The sequence below is a fragment of the Lepus europaeus genome, chromosome 20 (genome assembly GCF_033115175.1).
Source record: "Lepus europaeus isolate LE1 chromosome 20, mLepTim1.pri, whole genome shotgun sequence".
Taxonomy (NCBI): Eukaryota; Metazoa; Chordata; class Mammalia; order Lagomorpha; family Leporidae; genus Lepus; species Lepus europaeus.
Window position 1 is genome coordinate 46,372,852 of NC_084846.1, and position 27,197 is coordinate 46,400,048.

Here is a 27,197-nt window from a genome sequence, read left to right on the forward strand (position 1 = left end):
TGTTATTTGTTCAGTTTCACTCGGTTTATTTTAATAGAGCAGAATAACCCCTCATACTTTGAACCATACATGCTAGATTCTGAGGGTGTTCTGTTTTAGTAATGTTCTATGTACACTGGAATATTTTCATCTATTTTGGATAAAAGATTATTTTCAAGACAGAAATCTGAGTGGCAAACTCCTGCTGGTAGGTATCTACTGAACACATGGAGCAGAGCATTGGCAGTACTGTGCACTTAGATGTGTTGACAGAAGATCCCGTGTTAAATGTTCTTAGCACATTAAACATAAAATCTGACCTTCCAGAGCTAAGCATGGTGTTAGCTTCTTTGACGTTCCCACCTTGCCAATGACATTTTGCTGATCAGCAGTTCTGTTGCTTTTCCTGTCTGTGAAACTGACCTCATATCAGTTGAGATCTCACATTCTATTTTTAATAAAAATTTATTTATTTATTTATTTATTTATTTGAAAGGCAGAGTTGCCGAGAGGTCTTCCATCCACTGGTTCACTCCCCAGATAGCTGCAATGGCAGGAGCTGGGCCGAACAGGAGCTTCTTCAAGGTTTCCCACATGGGTGCAGGGGCCCAAGGACTTGAGCCATCTTCTACTGCTTTCCCAGGCCATAGCAGAGAGCTGGACTAGAACCGTTGCCCAGAGGGGATACCAGTACTGCAGGTGGCAGTTTTACCTACTATACCACAGTTCTAGCACCCTTCACAATCTAACAAAATCATTTCGCTTCACCTGAGGGCTCCAGACAGGAGCAAGGAACTCAATCTTCAGAATCCAATATGCTATATAGATAGTCAACAGTAAGTTACCAAGGCTAAAAACTGAAAGGTCTACTCTTCCAAACCCCAATCTCCAGTGTCTCAGTAATAGGGTTATTGTGATATGTATGTTAATGAGGAGAGTTGACACCAGGCTTTGACGCATGCCTTACTGTAGAAACATGCTGCATGTTTTCATTATGCCTCTGCAGCACCATCACTCACTCATTTTACTTTTTTATCAAGTAATTATAGACTAGGCATGGGCTTGAGGTTGGAGCTACAGTGGAAGACAAACCTTGGCCTCATGGAACTTACCTGCTAGTGGAAAAGCAGTTGCTAATATAATAGCGACATAAACATAAGACTATAATCTGTGGTAAATAATGCAAAGGAAAACTACAGGATCCCAGCTTAACATACAACAAGGCAAAATCCATTTTAATTAAAGTAATTACAATTCAAGAGGAGGCTGATCTTCTCTCATAAATGATAATTATTCATTTTAGTTCCTTTCTAGCTAGTTTTTTCTGATGATGGGTTTTGAAATCTAATGTGAACTAATAAGCCTTCAAGCATGGAACACTGAATTGGTAAATATATCTCATGCATTTAATTGTCATATCTTTGGCAACATGGTGTAATTGTGTTATTACAATGGTTTATATGATCAAAATGTAAAGATATATTGAGTACAAGGAATTGCCACATTCTCATTTGCTATTATTAAATCTTTGAAGCCTGACCTGGATTTTAGGATAATAATAAAACTCAGACTACTGTTGTCAGATTCATTGAGTTGTGCTAGAAAATATACAATGCAAGCCGGCGCCGTGGCTTAACAGGCTAATCCTCCACCTTGCGGCGCCGGCACACCGGGTTCTAGTCCCGGTCGGGGCACCGATCCTGTCCCGGTTGCCCCTCTTCCAGGCCAGCTCTCTGCTGTGGCCAGGGAGTGCAGTGGAGGATGGCCCAAAGTCCTTGGGCCCTGCACCCCATGGGAGACCAGGAAAAGCACCTGGCTCCTGCCATCGGATCAGCACGGTGCACCAGCTGCAGCGCGCCTACCGCAGCGGCCATTGGAGGGTGAACCAACGGCAAAAGGAAGACCTTTCTGTCTCTCTCTCACTGTCCACTCTGCCTGTCAAAAAAAAAAAAAAAAAAGAAAGAAAGAAAATATACAATGCAAAAAGAATAAGCGCCAATGTAAAGGCCACTAGTGAAAAGGTATGTTCTATATTCCAAGTAGTTTGCAGTCATTGTGGTTGAGACTAGACTGCATTCGTCTTGACAGGATTTAAAAACTTTGCATGTTTTTTCCTGCTTAATTAAAACTGAATAACCCAAAAGTGGCATATCCTAAAACCTTCTTAGAGGGCTTACAATTTTGGTAGTTTTCATTAACATTTCCCAAACTGGAATTTTCTGTATTTTAGAAATGGTATTCTTCAGTAAGATCTACAGAAACCACTTTTACCATCATACTTGTGAGTCAGTAACATGTCCTGCCAGGATTTCTTAATCAGGGCCCAACGACTTTTTCCATTACTCATCTTGGTCACAATACTAATAAGGGGCAATATGAATTATGCATGTGATGTGGCTAGGATAATTAAAATTATAGGAACCCCTTATGGATTGGTGTCTATAATAGTTAACTGTATACCCTGAAGAGTATAAAAAGCAGTGAGTCCTGATAATGGATAGGAATATGAGAAAGGTGTATTTTAATTAAGTCTTTCCTGATTTCAAAATGTTGGGGATGTTGAACACATTGATGCATCATGGCCCAACAATTCCACTGCTAGGCATACACCCAACAGAAATGCACTGGTAAGTTCATCAAAAGACTTATAGTAGGAAAGAGTTACAACTTCCCACACGCCCATTAATACAGTAGGTATCTAGATGTGGTATGTTCACACAGTGGAATCAAGGACATCAGTATGAACAAATTGTTACTACAGAAAATATATGAAAGAAGACAGACACAAAGTATATATTGTATGATTGCATACTGAGATTCTGGGGATGTTCTATTCCTTGATTTTAGTTTCTTGATACATATCCCCATGTAATCAGATTGTGAAAGTTTAGCCATCAATGCATTTATGATGTGCTTTTTCATAAATTATATTTTGAGCAAATGGAAAAAAGTTGGAAATGGATTGAAGATGTGGCTCATAGGAAATAGTGAGCATCACATCCACTATTGGACCTGCTTAATTGCACTTCTCCCATCCACTCCTCTGGGCACCAGCTTTCTCACCCTTGGACTTCAAGACCATTTGAAATTATGATTACCTAGATGAGAATTTCTACATTTAGTTAAGCTTTAAAAAAATCAATTTACAATGATTATGACAAAATGCTTGTAGATTTTAACCAAATATTTGTTACCTCTGAAAAGGTGAATCATAATGGCAAAGTTCCTTTAACCATAGCAAATGTAAGCTATGGCTTAATCATCACATGGCCCAGCAACAGCCATTCATAAAATATCAATATGTGTATGTCATAAAAGTTACATATAAATTTTGCAGTTATTAAATGTTTGTCCAAAATTAATATTGTGTGACTGGCATACTTACAAACATTGCCCAATGGGGTTAGAATTTAACTATCTGGCTGGCTGTTGTCTCTGGGCAGACACTATAACTCGGTGTTTTGCAGGTGACTGTTATTTGAAAGACTGGTCTTCGTGGAGCCTGTGTCAGCTGACCTGTGTGAATGGCGAGGATCTAGGCTTTGGCGGGATACAAGTTCGATCTAGAGCAGTGATTATACAAGAACTAGAGAACCAACATCTGTGCCCAGAACAGATGTTAGAAACAAAATCTTGTGATGGTGAGTGAACAATTCATGAAATCTATTCATTTTGAGTTTGTGTTGAGAAAAAGAGATAAAAAAAATTGTTAAAATTGAGAAATCAAGGATTTGTTTACTTAAGTGAGATCTTAAGAATAAGATTCTGAATTTTAAAGATTTAGAAGGATGAAAAATCCACCTTCCATAAGTTAAATGTGAAATACTAGAAAATGTTTCCCAGTTTTATGAGCTAAATGATGCTGAGACTTTATTTTTACTCTTCTAATAATGATCGTTTAGTATATTCTCAAAAATTGATGAACTATATGAATCTTAACTCGGTGTGGAACAAATATGAACATTTCTTTATATAAACACACATGTAGAACAACTCATGCTGTATTCAAGAACTGTGGAGTGCTAAAATGTCATTGTTTAGATGCAGGGCAAGTCTCAATACATAAGAAATATTGAAATCTAGTGGAGGATATGTACTTGTGTTCTGCAACAAAAATAATGACATATGACAACAAGTAGGAGCCAAAATATTATCTTTGTAATGAAAGTTTGGAGTAGAAAGCTTAGATAAACCAAATGGGCTACATGGAGTAACCCAAATATTAGATAACATGACCCAATCAGCTTAATCTTAAATTTACCAGATAAAAAATTCCAGGTGCCTGGGTCAGAATAGGTAAAGAAATAGGTATTACAGTATATATACACAATGGAATACTACTCAGCTGTAAAAAAGAATGAAATCCAGTCTCTCCCAACAAAAGGGATGCAACTGGTGACCATTAAGCTTAGTGAAATCAGCCAGTCCCAAAAAGACATATATGTTTTCCCTCATTTATGATAATATACAGAATACGAAAAAGTAATGTATATGAGCAAAATTGACATTTTGAGATCGATTATATTTATAGCCCTTGTTTGAATTCTGTATTTAGTGGAGGGTTATGCTTTTGACTATAGAGAAAATTGAAATGTCATTGCAAAAATTGAAAATAAGAAATGGGAAGGTTGAAGTGAGGGAGGGAGGAGAGGATTGGAAGTATCATGCTCTTAAAACTGTAAGTATAAAATACAAGAAATCTGCTCTTTTTACAAGTAAAAACTTTTTAAAACAATTACCCTCATGTACTACAGAAATAAAAACATGAAAAGCACCTTGTGGAGTTATTACACATTAACCAAGATGTAGAATATAGTAAGGAAGTACTTACAGGAGAACCTAATATCTTAAATGTCTACAGTGAAGGAGAAAGCTAAATGTGAGCTATGCTTTTAACAATTTTTTTACAAAAAAGAAAAAAACAAATTTAATACAACCAATACTGATAAGTACAAATCCTATGAGGTAGAAAACAAGAGATCATCAACAAAACCAATAACTTGTGGTTTTGACTGAACTAAGTAGAGCCTCATATCAAAAATTAATAATGATAAAAGAGTAAAATCTGTGCTAATACCAAGAGAAGAGTTCAGGAAATATAATGCTATAAATAGTTTTTATTTATAAAGTTACAATATCATAATTTATCAAGAATAAAAAGGCAACTACACCATGGATTTGTAACTTAAAATTCAAATCTATAAAATACACATACTGACACATCCACACCACTAAAGCATGAGTGAATTATGAATTTGACCAAAATTTAAAGAAACAGACAATTCCTATTTATGTTAAATCCTAATAAGAAATTCAGTGGGGGGAAAGTCCATAAAACTTCTCCAATGACAGTATAACCTTCAAAGTATACTCAGAGTAAAGTTATCCATGAAACTAGATGTCAAAATTCATAAAATATCATCTAACAAAAATCATTACATTTTATGGATGATTAAAACCATGACTAATTATAATTAAATCCAAAACAAAGATGCCTAAATTTTACAAATCTATTAATGTAGTACATCACATTGTAATCAGTATGATTTTTAGATGTGGAAAAACTGTAGAATTCAACCCTCATTTGTCATCAGATCTTGCAAACCAAACTTGAACTGTAAGGAAATCCTCTTATCCAATAAATAATATCTACTAAAACTTAGAATACCATGGACATATGTGGAAATCCTAGAGATATTCTTTTACAACCAATAAAAAGATGTCCACTGTTGCCACTTTTTCCCAACCAAGTGTGCCAAAGTATGTACAAAATTTTAATAATTGTAAGATTATTCTCATGACATGACTTTTACCTTAAAAAGCTCAAGACAGTTTGTAGAACAGAAATAAAAATGTTCAGAAACATTTTGATTCAAAAGCAAAATACAAAATAATTAGCTTTTAGCCTTTCTTTTACCAGCAAGTCTCTGTTATAAAGCTGAATTTGGCAAAAAAAAATATATTAACAATAGAAATAAAGCTAATGAAACAAATATAAGAAAAATATTATTAGGTTTGTGTGGAAAAATTATAAAATCTCATTAGAAGGAGCCAGCATTCTGGCTTAGCCAGTAAAGCCTGAGATGCCAGTGTCCCATATGGGCGTCAGTTCCATTCGCAGCTGCTCTACTTCCAAAGCAGCTCCCTGCTTGAGAAAGCAGTGCTAGATGGCTCAACTGCTTGGGCCCCTGCAGCCAGTTGGGAGATCTGAAACTACCTGGCCTTTCCCTAGCTATTGCAGCCATTTGGGGAGTGAAAACAAAAGATAGAAAATAGATCTCTCTCTGTCTGTCTCTGTGTAACTGTAACTTTCAAGTGAATAAATAAATCTTTTTTTTTAAAAAAAAAAGCCTTGTTAAAAGCAAAGAACTGGTAAAACATACCTTGTTCTTGTGTAACTTACAACATCACATCAACAATTTTATAATAATTTACATATAAATTCCATGCAATTTGAACAGATTGTTAATGCAATTTAACAAATTGATTCTAAATTTAGTTTGGAGAAGTAAAAGACTGTAAAAGCCCTCAGGATTTTTCTTAAAGTGGGAAAAATGTTGAGGGACTTAGATGGCTTTAATATCAAATTTACTCTAAAGCATTAATAGTTTAAAGAAGTGGTCGATAATAAAGCAATTAGGCTTAGAATAGTGAATCTCCCTTTCTCTCTGTCTCTCTCTCTTTCACTGTCCACCCTGTCAAAAATGAAAAATTTTTAAAAATTTTTTAAAAATTAAAAAAAAAAAGGCCAGCGCCATGGCTCAGTAGGCTAATCCTCCGCCTGCAGCGCCGGCACACCGGGTTCTAGTCCCTGTCGGGGCGCCCGATTCTGTCCCGGTTGCCCCTCTTCCAGTCCAGCTCTCTGCTGTGGCCCAGGAAGGTAGTGGAGGATGGCCCAAATCCCTAGGCCCTGCACCCACATGGGAGACCAGGAGAAGCACCTGGCTCCCGGCTTCGGATCAGCACGGTGCACCGGCCGCAGTGGCCATTGGAGGGTGAGCCAATGGTAAAGGAAGACCTTTCTCTCTGTCTCTCTCTCACTATCCACTCTGCCTGTCAAAAATTTAAATTAAAAAAAAATAGAATAGTGAATCTCGGAATAATTCACAGGTACAGGTTAAGTGGCAGAGTGAGAGTCAGTGGGGGAATGAACAGATAATATTTTTGCCACAATTTGTTATCCATATGAAGTTTACAAAAGTATCTTTAGCTCACATCATGAAAGTCTATATTTCACATAAATTTTAGTCCTAAAGATGAGAACAAAACTATAAAATATCTAAAAAAAAGTAAGAGGATATTTTTCTGAACTCAATATTTTCTAAATATGATACCAACAGCATATGATTTTAATTTTTAATTAAAATCTAAATCTACACAGTGAAAGACATCATAAATAAGGTTCCAGAAGGCGGCAGTACAACCTTAGAAAACATGTGTTACAGAAGACTGTGGGCTAGAACTCTAAATGTAAAACTTTTCATCCAAGAGAATTTTAAATTGTTAAGGACCCCAAGTAGCATATCTTTCTGAGATAGATCCTTTAAAAAGTCATAGAGAGAGCACGTAATGAAAAAATGATGCATGGATTTCTAGCACTTTTTGTACCAAAATAAACTTACCTTTTTGAAGTCACCTTTTGAATGGATGGTTAGATAGGTATCATTTAGAAATGGCCAATGACACATTTTAATGATTATATTACCAATCATAAACCAATTGTATATTACCACTAATAGGGTATTTCCTGAAAAGTAACTTTTCCATAATAAGAAGAAAGCAACTTTGGTCATAAACATTCTCTTAATTCTTCTATCCTCCTGATTGCCCTTTTGAGTGACAGAACGTGCCGATGCTTTTATGTCCCCACAGATGGGCAGTGTTATGAGTATAAATGGATGGCCAGTGCTTGGAAGGGCTCTTCCCGAACAGTCTGGTGTCAAAGATCAGATGGTGTAAATGTCACAGGTAAAGCTCCAAGAATTCTTTTGTTCTTTGAACATTCAACATGTGGTTGGGATTCAGGACACCTCAATTGTATTTACGTCTGGTGACCAGTGACGTTTTATTGTATAATGTTTCAGATTCCATCTCCTAACTCTTTTAGGTATTGCTCCAAAAGCTTAAAATATGATCAAAGTTTCATATTTTTTGTAGGTTTATTCATTAAGGACACATTACATGTTTTAAAATATCAATGTTTTTGTGCATTGAAAACAACAAATACAGACCAAAAATATCAGTGAGGCAGTATAGTTATGTAAATATCTTGCTTTAATTCAGAAACATATGATAGTTTTTTTTTATTATTAATAGGGAGGACCTATTGGTGAATGTCAGAACCAGAGCTTCTGAGGAACTATGTCCCCACCCCAAGTTGTTATACACCCAAAAAAGAAATCCAAAACAAAACTTTATCAGTCCTACTTTGTCCAAAATATACACCTCCAAAAAACCTAATCTGCAATTACTAAAAAGTTATTTATCTGAACCCAGCAAATGGGAGGAATTCCAAGTACTCCTTGAAAAGCAAAGAAACACTAGCTCCAGATAAGCAGTAAGCCACCCTGCCAATTTCCTGCAAAGAAATTAATATCAGAACCTCAACCTCAAGCATATGGACCCAAAAATTGAATCTCCCCCCTTAAACAGCTCCCAGGTATAGATCTAGCCTGTGGCGATCTTCGCAGCCGCCTGGGAGCAGGACTGAACTGCTCAGGGGCTCCTGCTGACTTCTTGCTGTTTTGGCTCTCCTGCAGGGAAGAAAGCGATACGCATTGGGATGCTTCTGAATAACACACATTTGTATATTTAATATACACAGGAAGATAGCAGGAGCCGAGATCAATATGCTTTTTGAAAAGCCTCAATTTTGTATTGAAATATAAATTGCCTGGATTTATCGAAACCTAATTGCTTATCTCCTCCCTATAAAAGCTGGAGCAGGATGTCACATTCTATTTTTGTGAAGATACAGTTTTATACATGAGAAAGCTTTATCAAGAAATCCTTGATAATAGCGGGTCCCAGTGGACCTAAGAAACCCTAGCCCTTTGTTCTCTCAACAGTATAGGAGGCGGTGGGAAATCTTTCCTAACCGCCTTTTTCTAAGGGTAGGAGGAAAGCCCTGGACCGGGAAGCACGAGCTTTCTGTACGGGATGTGTTACAGGGCTATCTGTTCAACTGGCAAGTTGGAAATCAATGTCTGATATTTAACAACTAAATGGACCCTCTGGGGAGGCTGTTAACTTTTTTTTTCCAAATATGGATGAAAGCAAATTTGCCTAACTTTTCTTCTCCATGGTGAAAGCTCTTTTCCTACTGCAACTGACGCTATTTCCCTCTGTAAAGGTAAGTCAAACTTTGAAGACTTGCCTGTAGATATGTTTTCAGTATCATTTCAACTAAGTGTACAGTGCATTTACTCATTCTTTATAATACTGTTTTGTAACGAAAAGTCCATGTGCCAGTGATTTGTTGTAAACTCAGTGTGAATTCCGCTACCATCTTCTAGGAGAGTTGAGATTCTCTGAGAACCAGGCAAGCATGTACAGTAGATCAACTACCTGGAATAATTGCTTTCACTTATGAATTGTCCGAGATGAAGACTGAGCTTTTCTGTCTTCTCATGTTTAATGAGAATCGCTTACACGGCACTTCTCTGCAGTTGCCTTGCAATGACTAGCTGCTTTTCCTTAACAATGTTTCCATAGACTATTTTGTGTTTGTAATATTGAGAGGAGGACCAAGAATGCATAGGTACCTTCTATTGCACCTTGACAATCATCAGTTCCACAGATAAAGGGAGAATTTTGCTTTGCTAAAACCCCGATGCATTGAGTCAGAATAGTTTAAAACTATGAGTTGCTTCCATGTCACTAATACTACTTGACATCTGTTAACATCTTATAACCTCCCAACAATTTAAGCACAGGTGGACCTGTACTGAAGAAGGGATAAATAGCTGCATTTTTTTCTTCTATGCACCTGAAAAGCATCCTGAGTTATTAGTAATAGTAACTTTTATCAAAGAGAGGTGTTATGAAAAATACATATTTATAGGATGGTCTCACTTAAGGAGCTACCTCAGGCAAGAGACATAAAACTATGATTTTGAATGGCCAACAAAAGAACTTATCAAGAATATTAAATCTACTTTTTATGACAGACCCGACTTTAGGAGCTGACAGAAGTAGGTTATTTGCTGTTAGTAGTTTCAAGATAGCAGCTATAAAAAATAAAGTGACTGTTTGCCAAACGTGTATTGAACACCTACTAAGTACCAGACACTGTGCTGAGAAAGAAGGGCCTGGAGTTGCTAAATGAGGTTGTCAAGGCTAAACAAGTATTTCATAGACAGAAAAATCTGTGGGATTCCCAAAGAGCTTCAGGACTCAAAGACAAGTCTATAGCAGCATTTTTTAATCCTAGCAAGACATGTTATTTGTCAAAATATGATCTTCTGTTCTGCAGGGGGCTGCTTGGTGGTGAGCCAGCCTGATGCTGACAGGTCTTGTAACCCACCGTGTAGTCTACCCCACTCGTACTGTAGCGAGGTATGTGTAAATCCATTAGGGTAGACAAGCGCTTCATCATCCATCACCCCACTGTCCTCTTGTGCAGTCCATGCCCCTCCCCCTGGAAAAAGCATGTCTTGAAGCAGAAAAATTCAATTGTTAGACCTCTCCTTTTTAACGTTTCTGAATGCACTTGCTTTTAATTTTAGATTAATTATGTGTAATGCAAAAAAGTGTTTTTATGTGTTAAATTACATGCAACAGATTCCCCAATTTTTTTTTTTAATCCTCGCTTCGTGTCTGGTTTCCTGTTTTTGAAGATCACTTTGCATGCCTAGTGTCAGTCTTCTCCTTCTGCAGACAAAAGCGTGCCATTGTGAAGAGGGCTACACTGAAGTCATGTCTTCGAACAGCACACTGGAGCAGTGCACACTCATCCCTGTGGTGGCCATACCCACCGTGGAGGACAAACGGGGCGATGTGAAAACCAGTCGAGCCGTCCACCCCACCCAACCCTCCAGTCGCCCGGCAGGACGGGGAAGGACCTGGTTTCTGCAGCCCTTTGGGCCAGGTGAAGTGACTGGACAGAATTTTTTAGTTGCACATTTAGCAATTTCAAAGGATTAAGAAAATGAGCAAGCAGATTTACATGAATGATGCATTGTTGCCATCTAGGTTCATTTGCTCCGATATCACCTTTATCTAAACACCTTCATTGTATTATTCTGAGAAAGCACTCCAGCTCAAGTTCAGAGAAATGAAATTACTTTCTCTTGGGAAAAATTTGAGGATTGATACTACTTAATTCCAGTCCTAAAGTGACAAGTATAATTAATTGAATGAAGAAATTTAACAAAGGAAATATTAGGAAAAAGGTATATTGCCATTCAGAACTAAAATCGGTAAAAACAAATTTCAGAATCTTTATTAATGATTAGTAATATACTCCAATGCCAGATGGCACTTAGACCAATTCATCTCAATCCAGAGAATTAGAAAATATGGACCATCTACCCACAGGGCTAAGAATGGAACCTTCTCTTATGAATGGCATGGTCAAAACTTTCCGTTTTAGATAGGTCTTAGTGTACCTATGATAGGCTTGAAGGCATGATGAAATGCTGTTCTCTATGCTGCATACTCTCCTCAGCTGGAGTAAACTTTACACTCATCTCTAGAACTAACCTGCAGCCAGAAAATATGGTACACAGGCTATTTAGCAACTAAGATTATGGAAGTTTTTTCTCTTTCTACAGAATGACCAGGTCATGGCCAAAGGAAAAGTCTAGGAGGAGCCAGGTGTAGTCTAATTCATTAGAAGCATGGGGGGGGGGGGGTGATTTTGCATACCTGGCGTATCTCTCTAATACAATAAGTCAAAATGTCTTCCCTTGCTCAAGAATTGGTATTGGATTTTTAAAGTATTTTAAATATTTGGGTGATTAGCTTTTAATCACCTTATCCATGACTTCATTAAGTTCTTGGCTGAAAATATGATTTTCTCAAAGACAACTTGTCTGATAAGCATAGGAAATTCTGTCAGTGATCAAGACAGCAGACCAGTAAATGACCATTAACAATCTTGGCCTTGACCAGGAATTCAAGCACATATCCTTGCATCAAAATCAATTTTTTAAAAAAGGATATTATGCCAACACATGTATTTATAAAATTCTCCCAATGTAAAAACTTAAGTACTAAAAAGGTGCATATTCTGAAAAAGTATACTGAGACATTCTTTATGAAAAACCTCAAGAATATTAATTGAATAACCTTCACGGTAGAGAGATCCAATAATGGAAAAACTCCTTGGATTCTAAACTTCTCTCCAAATGTTTAAAACATCTTTAGGAGTTAAAAAGTAATTTAGAATATTAACTGAGGTTATGTCTAGCAAATGAACCTCTAAATTGATCCAGACCCAGACAAACAAGATTCCACAGTACCCATTTGCTTCTGATGTCTTTCATGTATTGAATAAACTAGTCTTTATAGAATTAATATTGCCCAACATATAGTATTTTTAAATATTTTAAAGGTGGATCCATGTATTCCACATGAGGGTCAGACACCCAAGTACTTGGACCACCTTCTGCTACTTTCTAAGGCACATTAGTGGGAAGCTGGGTTGGAAACAGAGTAGCCAGGACTCAAAATAGCATTCTGATGTGGGATGCCAGCAACAAAAGCAATGGTTTAACCTACTGCACCACAGTGCTGGCCCCCGAATCTACAGTTTTAACACGAAGGTCATTTTAGTATAGGCATGTAACAAAGTATATGTAGATGTGTAGACCAAATTAAATTCGACAACATCATAGCATATTGTTTATCCACACCATAATACTGAGAAGTTCAAAAACTCAGAAAAGTTCTTGTCATACCTGATTCCATGTAACAAAAAGGGTCGACAACAGAAGTTGTTTAGAGAGCACTTCGTGTTACTCAAAATGGTCTGTTTGCAAATAATATTGTCCAACTAGTTTTATAGCACACCATAAGTATAGACTAGACTTTATTAAATCATAAAGTTATTAAATATAAAATATATTCGCTTTCATCTAACAACAAAAACACTTAGAGGATACTTTGTGTTCAAATACCTGTCTACATCAATTCTAGACTGTAGGACTCTTATTTTTCAGCTTTTCTTTCAAATATCATTTTCAGGCCGGCGCCGCAGCTCACTAGGCTAATCCTCCGCCTGCGGCGCTGGCACCCCAGGTTCTAGTCCTGGTTGGGGCGCTGGATTCTGTCCCGGTTGCCCCTCTTCCAGTCCAACTCTCTGCTCTGGCCTGGGAGTGCAGTGGAAGATGGCCCAAGTCCTTGGGCCCTGCACCCGCGTGGGAGACCAGGAGAAGCACCTGGCTCCCAGCTTTGGATCAGCGCGATGCGCCGGCCGCAGCAGCCATTGGAGGGTGAACCAACAGTAAAGGAAGCCCTTTCTCTCTGTCTCTCTCTCTCACTGTCCACTCTGTCAAAAAAAAAATATATATATATATATATATCATTTTCAAATAGATTAGAAGAAAATGTTTATCAACCATTGCTCCTGGATCAGATTTGAAGTCAAATTCAGAAACATTAGAAGTTTACACATATAAACATGGAATCTGGACTCAAACAGTTTTCAATTCAATTTTCATTGCTCATTTATCCTTAGTGAAGCAATATCTAACTAATAAGAGCAGCTTTACTTTAATCATTAACGGTGCCAAAGCCTTTCATGTTGAATTTTGAAAGGAATTGGTCGTATTGGTCATAGTTAAAGGCTGTCATATATATATATATATATATATATATATGTATATATATATATGGCTGATATAAATTAATAACTCATATCTGTATATCTGTTCTTCTTAGATGGGAGACTAAAGACCTGGGTTTACGGTGTAGCAGCTGGGGCGTTTGTATTACTCATCTTTATTGTCTCCATGATTTATCTAGCTTGGTGAGTGTTTAAATGTTTCAAAATCTAAAGGGATACCCAATGCCTGTTTCAGAGACAACACTTTCAGTTAGCCATAACACAAGCACAGCCAACTAATGTCTCAGATATGAAAGATCTTCAGAAATTCATGGAAATGTAAGAAAACTCTGCATATATTAACATTTTCCATGAACTTTTTGTATCCCCCTTCTATGTATTTCAAGTCTATTTAGTGCTCACAGAAAGTCTAAGTAGCACAACTTTCATCCTAGATGACCTAAAAACTTCCAAATCTGAACCATTTGTGTTTCTGAAAAAGAGCCAGGACTGTTCCAGGCCATCTTCCAAGTATGTTCTCTTTGAAGTATGCAAGAGAATGTTGCTTTGGATGGTTATGGTGAACTGTACAATTTTACATTTAATTACCACTGAAAGAAGGTACTATGGTAGTGCCTACTCTTATTCAATTATCTTCTGAAATGTATTATTTATCAATTATACATTTACAAAAGTTTCTGGATACAAATGATTATGGTATGTTTATTCTATTAGTACTAAAGAGTTCCACTCATATAATTTATCTTTTATAATATAGTACAATACTTGAGTTTTTCAGCACAGAAAACTGAAATCCAAATAGACCATAAAAATCCAATTGGGCAATTTGCTTTTCTTTTAATGTAAAACAATAAAACTTACAGTTGAAGATTTATTTTCTTTTTCTCAATTTGTATGCTTTTCTTTTTACAGTAAAAAGCCAAAGAAACCTCAAAGAAGGCAAAACAACCGACTGAAACCATTAACCTTAGCCTATGATGGAGATGCAGACATGTAACAACATACAACTTTTCCTGCCTACCGCCAGTTTTGTGTTTCTCACTGTGAAGTAGAACTCCAGAGACCACAATGAAAGTGTCCAAATTGTGTGCATTGAGATACCTTTTAATTTCAAAAGAGCATCATAAAGATTCAAACTCACACTGCCACTAGGGATATTTAAGATAGCAGCACTTACATGTAAACCATCAACTCTAGGAATTCTGGGAGATTTAGTTGAATACATGCTGCATTCTGAGGGTATGATGTCATCTTCTCTGAAATCTACCATATGAAGACCAACGTTCATCTCTGAAGCATAGTGGTGGAATTGGCCAGTTAGGATCCCTGGTGCAAGACTGCCTGCAATGTTAACCCATAGAACTTTCTAGCATGAAGAGTTTATATCAAGAGCTCTGCAATAATTTAACCAAGTATAACACATATACTCAGCTGAATGATATACATTATGTCATATTATGTACTTGTTAATAAGCAACTTTAACAGTGAACAAGACCTAAACTCAGCAGAAAACTTGTGGAATGAATTCAACACCTTGGTGGCTGATGGTAACTTGTACTGACCTTCATTTAGGAGACCAAGACTCTTTTGTAAGACCTCGTTCTTGTCTCTCTCCAAAGTACGAATGTTGGACAGGTTCTAGTATGTTAGAAGAAAGAGTCCTCAAGTTCAGTATTTTATAGTGGTTATCGTCTGGAAAACTGATTGCGGCTTGTGTTAATACATTTATACTTTCTCTAGTTTTCAAACTGGTTGCCTGCATCTTTTTGCTATATGGAAGGCACATTTTTGCACTATATTAGTGCAGCATGATATGCACTTAACCAGTATTGCCATACAAACTGCCTCTTTTCATCGGGATGAAGACATCTGCAGGTATCCTGATGAGAGCAAGAGTCAGACTGGATGGCCACAGGATGTCATCAGCTCTTACACCTGCTGTCTACTCTCTTCCTTATCTTTGCAGCCATTGGGACATTACAGCATGGCGATGATTTAAGTGTTGAAGTCCTTGACCCATTAGCCGTCCTAAAGGTGGATTCCTCTACTTGGTTTGTAATTGTTCTTCGAAGGCTGTTTATGACTAGATTTTTATATTATCTTTGTTTAAAAAAAAAAGAAAAAAGAAAAAAGGGAACTGGTTGTGTTTTTAATTGCAAGCAGATGCAGAAAATAATGTTACAGTGGTTTTGTAATGAAAAGAAATCACAGTTATGTGTCAATTTCTCACTGATATGCTTTCCCAGTTTCATATTGAATGTCTGCCTTACAGGCAGTACCTCAAAATTCATAGTCGTATGTTTTTCTTACTGGTAAAATGCAAACCAGTCTTTTCAATGTATGATTTCCAAAGCTAAAGTCTTTAAAAAGACTGTCTTGTCACTATCTTGTCCAAGGCTTCATTAAATATCTAGATCAAGGATGGTAAACTTTTCCAGTGGACCAGATAGTAAATACTTTCAGCCAGGTGTATGTTGCAGTCATAGACAATGCAAATAGGTTAAAGAACAAGCATGTCTGTTTCTTCAAAGTTCTACTGGGAAACAGCCATCAGACCGCAATGGTGGTCTTAGTGCACAGACTCTGGTATCGATGGTTTTCATGGATCACTCGTCATTGTGTCACCTTTACTTTTCATTGGCTTGTGGTTAGCACTTTTAGTCATCAAGTATACCACTCTGTTGGAAGTAGCTGTATTTTTCACAGATTCAGCCCTGGGAATGGCACAGTGAAAAATTTCTAATCTAACAGACTTCTTTAGTATGAAAAAAAAATTCAAATGGTGCCATTAAAATGCAGTACCATCTTTCAGACAACAGGAGAGAGGGAAGGACATTAGGTTTCAGGTCTTAAAACAAGCTATTAAATCATACATAGTATGCTGCTGTAAAAGTCATTTGAACTGTGAAGTATTTTACTTTCATACTGGAGTTTCAACTCCCCCTGCTGTTCATTTAGAATATTTGCAAAGATGATCAGAATATCAGATTAGGATGTCATTGCCCCCTTCAACCCCCCCCCCAAAAAAAAATTACTCAATTCAGTTCTGTTGAAATACGCAGAAAACACTAATTCCCTACTCAGTAGTCACTATGTTAGACAATTTAAATCTCTTCAAAGACAACAGGTAGTTCAAAAAATGAGAATTTTACTTTAAAGCAAGTATTTCAACAAAGAAATACAAATTCATCTCATCTGTTATTGATGAGGAAGACAAAAATAATGTTAAAATCAAACGTTAAAAATTTTAAAATCTAAAATCAATTGTCAATGCATATATATAGTGAGAGTTGTGGCCTTTTTTAAAACGTTCAGCTGACACTCATGAAATATGTGCCACACCTAATGATTTTGAAATAGGGAAAAGAATATTGTTCCAAATAAAGCTACCCTTAGGTTATTGTAAAAACAACATTCATTCAGGATACCAGCGTTATCCCACCTAAATTATAAGAATTAAGAGAAAATTATGAAATGTTATAGAAATACAAGATATTTCTATTCATAATTTGATTACATTTTACAGCACCATATACATGGAAGGAACTAAGGTTAATGTGACCTAACACCAGGGAACATATTGGAAGTTCATTCTGATTGGAAAGATAATATGAGAGGAATGTAGCTATTCAGCTACTGTGGACAAATGGGAGGTTACTGTAATCACGTTTATAACTTCAAACTGTCCTGTTTGTTCCTGGAATCAATTAGTGAGTTAAATATTTCACTGGAATTTCATCAAAATGTTATTTATATTTATTCTAAGAATTCACAAGAGGAATAAAGTAATAACTCTCCTAGTGACACTTTGCCTTATCAATGGTCTGAGTCCTAAAAGATTTACAGATACTCAAAGTATGAAGGTCTGTTTGATTTTATAAAAAAATTTTTGTTCATCTCTGTAGCAACTATACAAGTGGCATAACTGATCTCTTAAAGGGGCTGGTTTGCTTTTTCATCAATACCTGTTCCAACGTGTTCACCATAATCCTTATTTAAAAGCCTTTTTGAGGACACTACAGTGATCTACAGGAATTGAAAAGGAGTGCATTAAAGCATGTTTTTAATCCTTTATAAGAAGCACAAATTACTTATAACAAGACAAATATTTATTGAATTATTACAGGTAAGACACTCTGCTAGGCACTGTAAAAATATTAGCAATGGCTTTTTTTATACACAAGAACCTAAGACATTCTGAAGAAGGATAAAAATTCTTAAGATAGTGCTTAAACACACTGCCTTTTACTCTAAATTTACTTTTAAAGGTGGTTAGTATTTTTCCATATTTAGTGTACGTATCTTGGGCTGTGTGGTTAGGGATTTTATTTTTCCTATTCTACCCTCAAGGCAGGTGGCAATGATCACTGTGTCTTAATCAGATCTGTTAGGTTCCTGGACATTTCAAGATGAAGTCACTTCTCATAGGAAGCAAGAAGCCCCTCATACATTGATTTACCTCTTCCTACTCCCTGAATCCTTGCTCCTGTATGAGGGTTTCTTCCCCCACTCTGGTCTCCTGTTAACTGATGATTTTGTCTCCTTCCTTCAAAAATACCCTTCACTAAATAAATCAAATTTTTATAAGAAAAATGAGAACACCTATCATAGTTCCTATCGGAATCAAAGTGTCACAGTGTGAGCATGTTTTAAACATAATGCACTGGTAAAAGAAACGAATAAAAGCAAAACAATGTAGAAGGCATGCTAAAAACAAAAAGACCATTTCGGTATAAATGATAATTCCAGCACTTGCTATAGCTCTGCCCAGTGTCCTGCTACTGCTACGGCTGCTTGAGTCTGTTCACCCTACAAGACTAAGGGGGAAGCCAGCCCCTTTCGATGCATCCAGAAAGGACAGCCTATGCTTACATGCATTTGGAGGTTTACTGGTTTCCCAAGGATCATGCTTCTCAAATGACAGAGATCTCACTGGTGGTTAAGTTTCACCAAATTCAAGTGTGTTGTTTCTTGATCTATTTCTCCTCCAAGATTGAGATACTGAAAGGACAGCAGTCCAGGAACCGTTCTGTGGGGATCTCGTCAGAGTGTGATCTTTCCCAACTTTAGTCTGGCTCTGAGCACTGCCCATCAGCCTGCTCAAGTAATCCAGGCTCACCTGCTCCCGTCCACAGTCGGTCCTGGCTGCGGGTCAGAACTTGACGCATCCAAAACTGGAGTGTGGACCAAAGCATCCCTCATAAAAGGGATGTTTTGCAGAGATATGTGACAATTTTATACCTAACAGGGACACCGAAAAATGGTTATATCTACATTAAATAAGTTTTAAGATCTTAAATAGAATTTTGCAAATTTTTTTCATGCTTCTGCCAAGCTATATCTTAAAACAGAGAGCATAAGATTCATTGTAGGAGTCAGGTTTTCAGTGATCAGAGAACTCCAGTCAGTTTTATTGTTATGTTCTGCAGTTTTAGGTAATAGTTTTAAAAAGACTATCTACTTTTAACCCTCAATTATTTTGCCCAGCTGTTTTTCAGAAATCTGTGTTTATTTTTAGAAAACATTTCAATTCCCTTTCTGGTACTTTTTCCTGTCCATTTCTATCACAGACATTTGAAGAGATCAGTATCTGTTGTAAAATATAACTTTATTATATTTGCAATCTTTCTATAAATTATCCCCTAAATGTGTATTTTTTGTTATCTATATATTTATTTTGTTTAAATAAGGAGGCAACTGTAAGAATTTTTGTTACTGTTCCTTTGTAAATTGTGTAATGTAATTTATTTTAAATTATGTACATTTCTTTTTTAATGCACAAAATGTCTATGTACAATTAACTGCAGATTTGCAATTAATGTCACTAAGCTTTATTCAGTTAACATGGATGGCACGTGAGGATGTAATATGCTTTTTTACATTTTCATATGGGTTATTTGTAAATAACTTGCTGGCAAACACAAATCATTTTTATTCTAATTGTGTGTATCTGTTTTGATTTGCATCATTTGATTCATAAATGTGGATTAAAAATTTCTTAGTGAATATCCAAGTCCTTTTACTACTATATTTTCCTTTCCTGGATTTTTTTGTTTGTTTGTTTTAAGACATTCCAAATTTAAGTTTAAGAATCAAACTTTTATTTTAAAAGATGACTCAGGCCAGCTATTAGTCATCAAGGACAAAGGGCCTCTTGGTTTCCAGTCAGTTAATAGAGGGACACATCATGGGATGGGAAGACATTCTAAAACAGAGCACAGCTCCTCTTGACTGGTCAGTCCCAAGGTAAGCCTCTCCCTGTCTCTTCTTGAGAACCCAATAAAAGACCAAATGCTTAAAAAAAAAATCAAGGCAGAGCTCACACATTAACAAATTTAGGAAAGGATGCTCAAATCAGGCAAATGACTACCAGGGTAGTTTGTAGTTAAAACCTACGCCAACATAGCTGTTTGCTAGACTACAGTTAAGCAGGGAGCCCTTTAAGCTGTAACTATGTGGGTACTTCAAAATGTTAATGGGAAATGCATATTATGAAAACACTATGCGTGAATTTTAAAATTTGTACCAAAGTTGTTAATTTCATTTTTCCACAAACTTTTTGAAGCACTTTTGTGGTAAGCATGCAGTTAGCCTCCAATTCTTGAAAAATAAAAGTGACACAGTATTCATTACCATGACATTTTAAAATGTATCACCCAGATGTTTCTTATTTAAAATTTTGCAAGGCAGAAAGCATAGAGACAGACCAATTGAAAGCTCCCATCCATTGGTTCACTCCTCAAATGCCCACAATGTTTGGGACTGAGCTGAAGCAAAGTGCGAACACACTACATGGATGTCAGGGACCCAACCACTTGGTCCATTACCACTTTCTCCCAGAGTCTCCATTAGCAGGAAGCTGGAATCGGGTCAGGGCCAGGAATTGAACTCAGGCGCACCTAAGTGAATCATTGTGTCTGAATCAGTATGCTAAATGCCCCCTTCCAGATATTTCTTTCTATAGTTCCGGATATACATGGACAAATGGCTTCCTGTTTTTGTTTTGCAAAGGCAATTTATATCCTACAGAGGCAAATGTGAACAGGACTGATTCTATACTTGCTCCTTGGCCCTAGCGATTCCTTTTGTTACACTCCACATTCCTGCAGAAAACAGCAAACACACTTCTGTTTACCCATCTCATAGTGCCCGTTCTCTAAAGAGATCGTGTACATACAGAAAACTCACACATGCCATCAGCCTTTCTGATATTGCAGTATTTTCCTTCCTTAAGTGACTTCCCCTCCTCCCTCCCAGCTTCCTCCATGATAGCAGTTCTGTCCCAAGGTAACCATGCTCACTAATCTAATGAGCACTGGGTCTTACTTTCCTCCCCAATCATTCAGTCTTAGATGATGATGGTGGAGAACAAGGAGAGGGAAAGAGCAAAGTGGTTTGCATTTGGTAGATAGAATTAGGAAACATCTTAACTTTCTCCTATTACTGTTTTCCAACACTGTACCCCGTAGCTTTTTGGTAGTTTTAGTTATGGGGGGGGGGGGATTACACTCTAAGTAAATAAAACATCAATTCCTCTCATTTTTCATGACCTCCCCTCCTAGCAAATTGGAGTAGCTGCATCTTCTCATGCAAGAGTGGGCCTTTGGGTTCAGTCTTCTATCACGTGAGTCAACCACATTCTAATTTCTCAGAGTCCAAAGAGCTTTTCCCCACCGTCTTTGCTCAGCCACAGGCAGAGGTGCTCTTACAGTGGCCGCGGTCACTTCACTGTCCCCCACCTCGTGCGAGGCTGGCCATTCTCCCTCAGTCCTAGCTCCTGCACCTCCTCATTCGCCTCTCATGTTCACCCTCAGCAGCGTTTTGTGGATCCCAGTCACCTGTTGAGACTACACTCCTCTCCGAGCTCTGCCTTCACCAATCTCCATCTAGAGCACTCTTCCCCTTGACGTAAGCACGGCTGCTCCTCCACTTCATACAGGGCTCTTCTCAGATGCCACCTCCAGAGAACACTTCTTGACCACTGCTGTCACTTTTTACCCTCCTGCTCTCAGTTTGCTTTATTGCACCTGACATTATATCTTTTTCTTTGGGATTATTTTTTGCTTTCTCTCACACATGGGAAAGACCAGATTTTATTTTATTATTATTATTATTATTTTGTTCCATGCCTGGAATGACCTAACACTTAGAAGGATGAATTCTTATGAGTAAACAAAAGAATCAGCTGTGGAATTCATGGATAGGGAGTGGTTAATAGTAAACAGTAATAATACAGGCCATGAGAGCTAAGAGACCAACTCAAGACTGATCAGTTCACTACTGCTGGCAATATATTTTATATTCATTTCACTTGGCAGAAGCATGTTAATTTGAACACCTTGGGAGGTACAATAATATAACATGAACAGAACTGAATGACAGCAACGAGAAAATAAGAACAGTGGTGGTGGAGATGGATGCCACGGGAGTGACAGCTGAGGTTGGTCCATTAAAATGTGAGGCTATGGACTTTGTAAAGCTATATTTAAAGCCTACAACAGAGAATATAATAATTGTCTAATTTAATTCCTTGAGATATTCCAGTGGGAATAGGTGAGAGAATTCCGAATACTGGAAAATGAGGAAAAGGGCAATTGTAAGTTTCTTAAAAAGCCTTTGTTCAAGAATACAATAGCAATCTAATATACTATTCAGTCTTAAATTTATGATTTCAGTAATACGAAATTACATACTCTTTGCTTTGAAGCAGAAATAAAATGGGGAGGAAAAACAAAAATGAAATGACATTCAAAGCACTTCCCAAATCCCCATAATTCGCTTTGGAACAGTAGAGGGCGACGTTCAGCAGCCATGCAAACACAGTAAGGAACCATTTAAAATTCCTATCTAGTAGAAAACAGTGTCTTGATTTCAGAAGAAAAAAAAAACTTTGAAATCAGAGCTAGCAGACAGGAACATGGAGGAAAACTGTCAATATCTTAAGAGAAAGCATAGACTTGCATCTTGATCATAAACAGGGAGAGCAAAGTGTGCTCTCATCAGCCCACAGCTGATGTCTACCTGTGCCCTCTCACCATTTATCTTTGTAAAATCTTCAGTCACATATGGTATTGGTCATCTTGGGTGTTTTTGAGGTTTACCATGTTTTACTATTTCTTTACCAAAGGGTTAAAGTCTTTTCTTGTAAAAAGAAAAAGATTTGTCGGGTGCTATAAGGAAAACTGAGGGCTGGAGGGTAAAATGTGACAGCAGTGGTCAAGGAAGGTTCTCCGGAGGAGGCATGGTGGACAAGAGTGTTGATCTGATATTTGTATTAAAAACCCTTCCAAGATAGTATCAGTATGGCTCCCGAGTTCTAATGTCTTCATGTAACACTGTTCTAATACTTGCACTCCTATTTGGAGTTTGCCTTTCACGCAAAGGAACTCATAGGTCACGACCTCTTACCACTGTGGCCATCGATTCTCCATCCTCTCACTCTGCTTAGCATAAATGCCTAGAACTAAAAATAGTACGCTAGCTGATCTCAGAGTCCCTCTTGTTCTGACCACCACTACCAGTAAGAACACAGATGATATCCATACTTCTTGGTAGAGCATCCTTTAAAATTTCCCAAGTGTTATATTCCCATGAAGAACTGTAAATGATTCTTAGTACTACACTTAATTCAGAATTCATAATTTTTCACTGGCAGATAATCTTATACTTTTGTCTATCAGATAATTTCAGTTTCACTTTATAGTCTGTTTTCTGAGAAATTCTGGTGAATTCTTTAATCCAGTCTATTACTTGTGTTCCATCTTTGTGCCTTTTGTGGCTTTAGTAAAAATGGGTGCCTTCATTCAATATATTCATAATTCCAGATGTTCCAGAGTGGCTCAAAGATCCCAAATGCCTCATTCATTCAGTCAATAATATGTCAATACTTATCAAGAAAAATCTTCAGGCCGGCGCTGTGGCTCAATAGGCTAATCCTCCACCTGGGGCGCCGGCACACCGGGTTCTAGTCCCAGTCAGGGCGCCGGATTCTTCCTGGTTGCTTCTCTTCCTGTCCAGCTCTCTGTTGTGGCCCAGGAGTGCAGTGGAGGATGGCCCAAGTCCTTGGGCCCTACACTCGCATGAGAGACCAGGAGAAATACCTGGCTCCTGGCTTCGGATCAGCGCAGTGCGCCAGCCGAAGCGCACCAGCCGAAGCGTGCCGGCTGCAGCGGCCATTGAGGGGTGAACCAAGGGAAAAAGGAAGACCTTTCTCTCTCTCTCTCTCTCTCTCTCTCTCTCTCTCTCACTGTCCACTCTGCCTGTCAAAAAGAAAAGAAAAATCTTCTAGGGTGTTGGTAATGTTTGTTTCATTGCCTTGTGTTTACAGGAGAGGTTTACAACAGGGACACTTGTTGAGCCAAACACTTGTGTGTATAATTATTTTTACAAAAAAAAAAACAAAATGGAATAGAGCTGAATCTAAAAATAAATCCAGATACATCTAGTATATAATAAAGGCATTAGTCTAAGTTAGTGAGGGAAAATTAGGTTTAGCAGAGTCAACTGGATCCGTATCAGGAAAAAGAAGAATCCTGAATAAGAGTATATTTTACAGTTGTGTTTTAGTGTTTACTTTTCCTTTATCAGTGTAGGATTTCTAGCCTTTGAATGGTAAACGTTTGGCCTTTAACATTGCAACTTGCATTATTGCTCACCATTTCCCGATTTTAAAACTTTAATTACATCATTTGCTTTTCATTTCCCATTGCTTCATTTGTAAACGAATCTTCATACTTAAAGATCTTTCTAAAAAATGACATTATAATCAAATTCCCAAATATTAATTTAATATTTTGATTTTTAATTACATAGAATACATTTCTGTACCTATTTGTTAACATTTATTGTGTATCTAAGATGTATCAGGCCATGTGCTGGACTCCAGAGACACCCATGATGAAAATCTTGCTTTCCATTGGAACTCAAGACAGTGATAGAATGGACCTGATAATATGTTGGTACTTGGTGTAAAAATAAAGTTTGGAGTATTCATTTTCTATAAAGGAAATTAAGCATATCAAAAAGTTAAAAACCTGAAATTTATTTGTAATTCAAGCCATAATGATATAAGAGGGCACTGTTATATGGGTAATTTGTCCAAAGCGGAAAAAATTCCAAAATCTCTTCGATGTCCTCATGTTACCTCTTACTGTGACTTAGTAAGTCCTTTTATTTTCTTCTTTTATTCTTTCTGAAGGAGCCCAACCACTCCGCTCCAGAGGAGCACATGCCCAACCCACCAACTGAAGGTCAATGCTGCGTCACAGGTGACAGCGCACACATGAATCCTGCCAGCCCCCAGGGCCTAGCCTCTTAACTGCTCAACTATGCAGCTAAGAACTAAGGATGCCCACTTGCCCAACTCACCAACTCAGGGGCAAGTAGAATGAGAAAGTAAGACTTCAACTCTTCACCCCATCCCAGACCCCAAACCATCTGCAAGTGAAACAACCCCTGCCCCCCGCTTTAGACACTAATTGGTTCATTTCATGGTTTTATGGCGTTATTTCAGAACCTCTGGTAGGTTTTGCACAGCTATGAAACAACCTTCCAAGTATTATAAGGGTGAATTGGGCAAGTGGGCATCCTTAGTTCTTAGCTGCAGAGTTGAGCAGTTAAGAGGCTAGGCCCTGGAGGCTGGCAGGATTCATGCGTGCCCTGTCGCCTGTGACACAGCATTGGTCTATCAGTTAAGGTACTCACACCCCACACTGAATGTCTGGATTCCGTTCCTAACTCTGGCTCCTGACTCCAGCCTCCCACAAAGGCAGACTCTGAGAGGCAGCAGTGATGGTTTGGGTAACTTGGTCCCTGGCTCATCCCGGGCCATGGCAAGCATTTGGGGGGTGAACTAGCAGATTGCAGCACTGTCCCTGCCTCTCAACCACAGACAGGGAGGATGGGAAGGAAGAAGACATGATATGCCAAACCAGAGTGGGGCAGAGGCAGCAAAAAGTACAAGCTGTGTGATGAACAGTTCTTCTCTCAGTGTTCAAAATACTGAGGAGGCATTTGCACTACTCTTGGGAGACCTCAAAAACAGACTTCGCATGCCCATATACCCTGAGGCCATCTTAACAAAGAAAAGACACTATTTTAGAGACTGAATATTTTTATCCAAGAAAAACTGAACAATGCTTAAGGAACCATTAAAGTGATAAGATCAGATCATACTTAAAGTAGATGATATAGAAAGTTAATCCCCCCCATATCAAGAGGTGAGATGAAGTTCAAGCCAACTAAAAATGGTAATTTAAGATTTGCCTAAACATTTAAAGTCTGTACAAGTTTATATCAACATTCTAGACTAAAAGTGAGTCTTCACTGATCTGTTTGAGTGCTTCTTATAAAAAGGGAGAGAGAGAGAGAGAGAGAGAGAGAGAGAGAGAGAGAGAGAGAAAGAGCTGGTTCCCTCTTGATGCTCAGACTTAAGCCAAAGTCATCAATTGTAAAAAGCTTCCTTTTGTGAAAATTTCCTACAGATGTGCTTGGGAGGACCAAAGACTGGAACAGGGCTTCCTGGGTTACGTTTTTAGATCTGCCACTTACAAGCTGTGTAACCTTGAGAAAACTCCATCTGTTTCCATTTTCTTGTTGTTAAAAATTTGAATAAGATAATCTTTTTGGTAAAGGTAGCTGCCAATTATTTGCTACTCCTGCTATGTCTTTGTCAATTAAGCAGACCCTACGACCTCCTGAACAGCTGCATACAGAAGTGACATTATGCTGAAGAAACCCACAGCTCCTGCTGCTTCCTCCGAGGTCTCTTGCTTTAGGAATCCAGCCACTATTCTGTAATAACTCAAGTAGCTCCATGGAGCAGCCACAAAGGAACCACGCCCCTAGTCATCATCACTGGCTGAGCTCCTAGGCAACAATGAGCATCAATGTCAAAGGTGAGTTTTCTCGAAAGCTGAGGTAACTCACCTGTCACCAGCTGGAAAAGACGTGAGTTAAATGAGCCAGACTCCAAACTGTGGTTACATTACTGCCTTGTGAGCCAAATAAGAGGTTTTATGTCACAGTTCTATATGGTTTGTTACTCAGAAACAGACACCCGTGACAGAATTTGGTGTCCAGAAATTACAAAAACCTAAAACACATGGCACTAGTTTTAGCACCAGGTAGCAGGTCGAAGTTGGAAGGCCCTTTTCTTACCGAGGGCCAGTCTGGCACTTAGAAGTTATTGAAGACCATAATTTACTCAAGTTTTTGAAGCATAGACATTAGAAAGTATAAGATAATTCAGGGGAAAAAAATCAATTTGACTGCAATAGAGTTTGCTGTTTTAGATTTAAAGCATTATAAAATGGGATCAAGAACATCTTAAAGTTCTAGAGATTAACACTGGAATAGAAATGGCTAGGAAGATTTGCCAAGTAACAGTCAATACATCACCCAGAGTTTTTCTCCACTGACAAAACAATA

At 37.8% G+C, this 27,197-nt stretch overlaps 1 protein-coding gene across 1 annotated transcript in view; it reads left to right on the plus strand.

The window, feature by feature from the left end:
- The window catches only part of THSD7A (thrombospondin type 1 domain containing 7A), a 449,664-nt gene extending 434,288 nt beyond the window's left edge, over nt 1-15,376 (plus strand). Inside the window, exons 23-28 of the mRNA XM_062178382.1 lie at nt 3,447-3,620; nt 7,852-7,947; nt 10,454-10,536; nt 10,858-11,068; nt 13,864-13,951; nt 14,681-15,376. Of these exons, the coding sequence (XP_062034366.1) occupies nt 3,447-3,620; nt 7,852-7,947; nt 10,454-10,536; nt 10,858-11,068; nt 13,864-13,951; nt 14,681-14,765 (737 nt within the window). The 3' untranslated portion in view covers nt 14,766-15,376. The remainder of the gene's footprint in view (nt 1-3,446; nt 3,621-7,851; nt 7,948-10,453; nt 10,537-10,857; nt 11,069-13,863; nt 13,952-14,680) is intronic.
- The last annotated feature ends 11,821 nt before the right edge of the window (nt 15,377-27,197 follow it).